The 5,846-nt window shown below is 41.4% G+C and overlaps 1 protein-coding gene across 1 annotated transcript in view; it reads left to right on the top strand.

The window, feature by feature from the left end:
• The window catches only part of ufc1 (ubiquitin-fold modifier conjugating enzyme 1), an 11,495-nt gene extending 5,655 nt beyond the window's left edge, over positions 1 to 5,840 (top strand). The window contains 6 exon segments of the mRNA XM_035669746.1: positions 5,284 to 5,345; positions 5,347 to 5,494; positions 5,496 to 5,540; positions 5,543 to 5,564; positions 5,567 to 5,725; positions 5,728 to 5,840. Of these exon segments, the coding sequence (XP_035525639.1) occupies positions 5,284 to 5,345; positions 5,347 to 5,494; positions 5,496 to 5,540; positions 5,543 to 5,564; positions 5,567 to 5,725; positions 5,728 to 5,798 (507 nt within the window). The 3' untranslated portion in view covers positions 5,799 to 5,840.
• The last annotated feature ends 6 nt before the right edge of the window (positions 5,841 to 5,846 follow it).

Raw genomic sequence — 5,846 nt, 5'->3', positions numbered from 1 at the left:
CCACAGGAGAGGAGCTTGGTAGCTGAAGGCTCTGGCTCCTGTTCTACTTTTAGAGACTATAGGAACCACAAGTAGCCCTGCATTCAGAGAGTGCAGTGTTCTAGTGGGGTAATAGGGTATTATCACTGTCTCTATAGCCATTGATGTTCATTAAGCAACCTTTTACTACAAGATAAGAGAAGTAGAAAACAGGTTGGTTTTAGCTTAACGTCCTGCGTAACTTTATGTTTACAAGGTTCATACAGAGGTTCACCCTCTCCTCCCAGCGGTCTTTGAGTGGGCACACTGTCAAACCAAGTTCCATTTTAAAAGCAGGTTTTTTATGGTAGGGTCATATTTTTTTCACAATAACAACTTTAGTTACACCATCACTCTTTTCTCATTCAATTTAATCTACAGACACAATCGGCACACTTAATTTACTCATTAACTTTATTAAAAAATCTGTGATGAAGTGTATGTACGCATATTCACTATCTAGGTCTCACAGTTATCCTCTCTGCAGATGTCCTGAAGCCACATATTGTCCTTCACTCTTCGGTGAAGTAAAGCAAATTGGATTCTATTGTTTCATGTCCAAAATGTAACACAGCAGCTTTGAGGTATGATGCCACTAAGTACTTTTACATTACTTGTTTCACCCAAATGGGGGTGTGGTCATTCTGATGACAGGAAAGTGATGTACGTCTGCTCTCATCTATGGGGAAACAAAAAAAGCAAGAAATGTGGAAAGTGAAAAGACTACATTTTTTACACTGACCAAATCAGAGGCATGCATTTTGTGATGAAAGGAAGGTAAAAAAGGTTTATGAGCCGCAGATTGCAAGTGAAAAAAAGCATCTCAACAGCTGTAATGTTGCACAACCAGCCCAATCTAAGAGAAGAGAGAAGAGAAGAGAATAATGGTATTGGAGATCATTAAAACCCACCAGCTCCATTAACTGGGAAGTAAATGTGAGAGGTCATACAATCAGGCACCATTTAGTGGAATCCATTTCCAACTTCAAATGAGGAGGGCCAATTGTCTTAGAACACACTGTATGTATTTGATCCATTCACCTCATTTACTATCACAGTTCTCATTTCCATGAGTTTAACTGATCCTTAAAGTTCCCAGCTTCTTGATGTTTTCCCCTGATGTCACTGCATTTCAATAAGATCACGCACTTCGCAACGGCAGTGACATTTACATCTTTAATTAGCTAGTATTTGTTTTTAGATGTAAAATTAGCTGTTCCCTGGAGGATTTCAGTGCAGCTGATCCATGACTTTGTTCAGTTTAATTGCACATTACACATAATGAGGTATTGGTGGTACATGGAGGTAAAGGAAAAGTGTTGTCTCAAAACAACAATACAAAACTGAATTAAGCATGAAAGTAAGATTTAACATTTCATATAACATTAATAACAATGTGCGGGAGGTGTTATCTTCCCTCTTCTTCTGCTTTCAGATAAAGGCAACACAGACAAATACATATATAAGGATTAGAGACAGGTTCAAATATATGCATGTTTGTATGCGCAAGCATGGGCACAGTGGCAGCTCTGAATTGCTGTATTACACGCAACATTTCAATTCTATTGTTTGCACATCTCTGGGATTCACCAGCAAAATGCTTAGATTATCATCATATAATGTGTGTGTATGTGCAAAGAAGTGGGCCAGTTGTAATGAATCAAATTGACTGGAAACAGAGAAAAGGAGCAGAGAAGAAACAGATGCCATCCTCACAGATGCTCTGTGAAGTGGTGAATAAATGCAACTCTACAGTATATAAAGGCAGAAAACAACTAATCAAATGGCAACATCCTAATTCTCTGTGCATTCTGGGGACTCTTCCATCGGGGTCAACACTGGAGTAGATTTCTGTATTAAAGTCACATTCTGCACAAGAGAGACATAAAGAGAGGTTTTATGAGCGGTATTATGATATGATATTATGATGCTTCCTTCTTATCTCCTTTAGCATAGGATGCACTGGACCATTCTTTACCAGAAGAAAGGAGATCATGCTGTCCCACAATTCCTTGCAGCAGCAACATATAAAGTAATGCAACATTGTAGTTTCACCAGGTGGACCCATGTAAATGTAGAAACAGTACCTGTTTTATGACACTATCCAAAACTAATGTACAAATCTATCCAGTTAGGCATAATTGATAAACAAGCATGTTATAAAGAAAACCTCTAGGACTGCCTTCTTTCATTTACGTAATATTACAAAAATTAGACATATCCTGTACAGAACATTGCAGAAAAACATAATCATGCTTTGTTTCTAGCTGGATTACTCAACTTCTTATTATCAGCGTTGGCCCCAATAATCATTAAGATCTCCAATTAAATTTAGAACGCTGCAGCATGAGTACTGACAGGAACTAGGAAAAGAGATCACATCTCTCCTGCACTAGCTTCTCTGCACTGGCTACTTGTAAAATTCAGAATAGAATACTGTTAATAATATAACAGTATGACTGTATAATAATATGAGGGTTAGCTGTTAAGTCTGTAGTGTTTTGAAAGCAGGGCATGAACTGTAGCATTTAGTGGGTTTTTACTGGTAACACTAAATTAAATAGCTAAATAATAAATATGTCAGTAACATGTGTGTCATAAAGTCATTTTATTAAGAGAAAACAGTTTTTATGAATGTTTATTTAAGGTAAATAATTGTCCACTTACTTGTCTATCCTCCACATTAGGATTTATTTATGGTAAATGTTGAGATCAGTGGACATGGTCTTCATGTAGACGTTTGCTAGTTTCTCTTCATGTGAACGTCCTTAACTTATAGCCTTTCATGCGTTTAACGGCCACAGTGAGGGAGTTGCGATCTGCAACTACACAGCTAGATGTCACTAAATCTTACACCATGGACTTGAGTGAGTACACGTGTCAGAAGATGGCACATGTGCTATGTGTGTTTATCTGTTATACACATTTTAAAATGAGGTTGAAAAGTTGGTGTCAAAATGGAGACACAATAAAAACTGATGTAAACATAATATATAGCATCAGTGCAGGAGCTGTCTCTCTTCTGGTTTTATTTCTAGCAGTGTAAATACAACATCAGCAAATTGCTGGTGCCCTCTGTTCCATAGAACAGCAGACAAAAACACCACAGTGTGTCCACATGAAAGACAAATTCATTCCTGAAAATACTGTAACATACAGTAAATGTTATATTAGTTGTTAAGCACCAGTTCAATGTCATGATGTAATAGTGTTAGTCTTCTAATCGTGTAATCTTGTTATTCACACAGCAGTATTTGATGAAAACACACACTCATTTGCATTTTGAGGACTTTTTGAGAAACTGTGTGTTCATGGAGTAGGCTTAGCACCAGGAGGCCCACACAGTGCAGAGGAGTGGGCAGCCTGCGGTTTAGTGGGATTTACAGTGTTTAACCACCATCAAACAGTCACCTATAAGGCTTTTTTTGCATGGAGATGTATGAAGGGAGGCTTTACACAAATGCAGATGAATGTATGGTGGCTGAAATGTACCTCTCTCCATCAGAGTCAGTGTGTGTATCAAAGATAGAATATTTAGCAGTGCAGAACTTCTCTGTCTCTCTTCTCATTCTTTACTGTGGAGTCAGAAGTTTGGGTGTCAGTAGATTGATAACTTTTCCTTGAAGGATCCCATCAGGTACTGTGAAAAAGCTTAACCTCCTAACCACACAAACACACTTGCACACATGCCTATAGCGCTTGCTTAATGCTAATTTGACCGGCATCAACCTTGCTGATTGGGTCATTAGTTGCTCCCTAACGTCCTGTCAGAGGTTTCATTTCCTGTGCCCTCTGTGGGTTAATGAGGTGTGCGGTGGTGGGGAGCTTGGGGTGGGGGTGAGGGGGCTGTTGGGACAGTTTATTCTGTGTTTTTCTGCTCAGCCTCATTTGCATGGCAGGAGGAGACAAGCTCCATAACGGCGGGGAGTCTCCTACCATTGCCCAGAGAATGAAAGCTAGCAGAGAATAGATGATTTGGGCCAATTAGGCAGTCCAAACGGCTATGAGACAGCAGCAGTTAAGAAGTCATTATGGAAGAAGAAGGTGTTCATTGACACAAACAGGGGAGTACACAAAGACATACCAATCCCCCAATACAGACTGTGGCACACAGTTATCTTGTTCCCAGGTCTGACTAGCAAGACACAGAGCAGTGTTTAAAGGATCAGTTTAAATTAATGTTAGACATCTATTTGTCATCTTTCTGACAGTGAGATGAGAGGATTCATGTAAATCTCATGTTTGTGTTCAAAGTACTTTGAGCACTTCTAGTTTAAAATCTCTGAATTTTTCAGAACTGTTGTTACTCCCGCTAATTTTGAAAAAAACAATCAAGATAGAGAACTTGTCAGTAGCAACCAAGAAAATGGAGGAGAAGCTTTTTATCTAGCTTTATATCTTAAGAGAGACAGTAAAGTAAGATTAAGGGCCAGACTAAGAATTTTCTTTTTTTTTTTGGGGGGAAATTACAAGAATAAAGTCATAATGTTATGACTATGTCGTAATAATACGAGAATATTAAAATAATAATACAAGAAAAAAAGTCGTTTTAATGAGAAAAAAGCTTTGATAGAGTTATCAAGATCCTATATATAGTATATATTATTATATTTTAGTAAATACTTTTATTAGTTAGAGTTAATAAAACAAGGGAATACATAACAAATGTGGTTTTATTAATTAAAATCCTGGTGTGTTTCATTGATAGTTTAAATTACTGAAGATTACAATCTGATCACTTTCCATTGAAAATAATCTGAGAGCTTAAACAGAGTTCTATAATACCCAGTCTCACTGTACCTGTCTCACCTGTTACCAGTCTCACTGTACCTTGTCTCACTGTACAGTCTTCACCTGTACCGTCTCACCTGTACCTGTCTCACCTTACCTGTATGTTCTGTGTTAATATTAAAAAAAAACATTTGGAGAAAATAACAGATTTATTAAAACTATTGTTATAGATAAATTATTGATCATCAAACTGATCACGTAACTGCAGCTGACTGAAGGTGTTGGATGGTTTTATTTTGAAATCCAGTAGGAGAATGTTTGGTGTTGACTGCCGAGGCAGCTCGGCAGGGGTCAGCCGGAAAGTCCGCACGTCATAACAGAGAGCACTGAAGACCCGGTCCCAGATGCAGACCCGGTCCAGAGTGAGCCCGGTCCCAGAGTGAGACCCCACTGGTCCCAGAGTGGACCCGGTCCCAGAGTTGAGACCCCGGTCCCGGACTGAACCGTCTTTTCTTAAACGGATCCTCGGACCAGGACAACTCGGCGGCGACCCAGCGCAAGGCGGTGTCTCAGATCCCGCTGCTGAAGACGCACGCGGCCGCGACCGGCGCTGTGGCCGCAGCGGCTGAATGAGATACAGCCCTGATCCGGTTCGTGGAGCCAGAACAAGGGGGCTGACAACGACTGGTTCCGGGCTCGAGTCCAAACGCGGACGGACCGCTGGACCGGGACGTGCTGGTTCATCCCACCGAGCTGCGCGCTATGAGTTCCGGTTGGAGTTCAGACATCCCGGGTCACATATCCGGACACCGCGCCGAGGTGGCGGTCCCGGAGCCTGACGGGAAGACCGCAAGATGTACCGGGGCGGGAAGGATCTGCCTCACGGGACACTCGCGCCGCTTCTGGGTCGCCCGGAACGCGCGCGCTTCGGGCTGGGCACCCATGGCGCTGGGACTCGGACCGTGGCTCGCTGTGGAGTCCCAGACCTGATCAACGGCAAGGGGCTCGTGGTCCACAAAGAGCCAGCAGCGCGACGCGGCGCGGAGTGACGTCACCGGACCACCAACACCTGAGCCTGAGGACGGAGAGTTGACTGA

Source organism: Morone saxatilis, unplaced genomic scaffold (genome assembly GCF_004916995.1).
Source record: "Morone saxatilis isolate NCDOM2014 unplaced genomic scaffold, NCSU_SB_2.0 Contig22, whole genome shotgun sequence".
Classification (NCBI taxonomy): domain Eukaryota; kingdom Metazoa; phylum Chordata; class Actinopteri; family Moronidae; genus Morone; species Morone saxatilis.
Note: the sequence above shows the minus strand (reverse complement) of the source record. Positions and strands in the feature narration are given on the sequence as shown.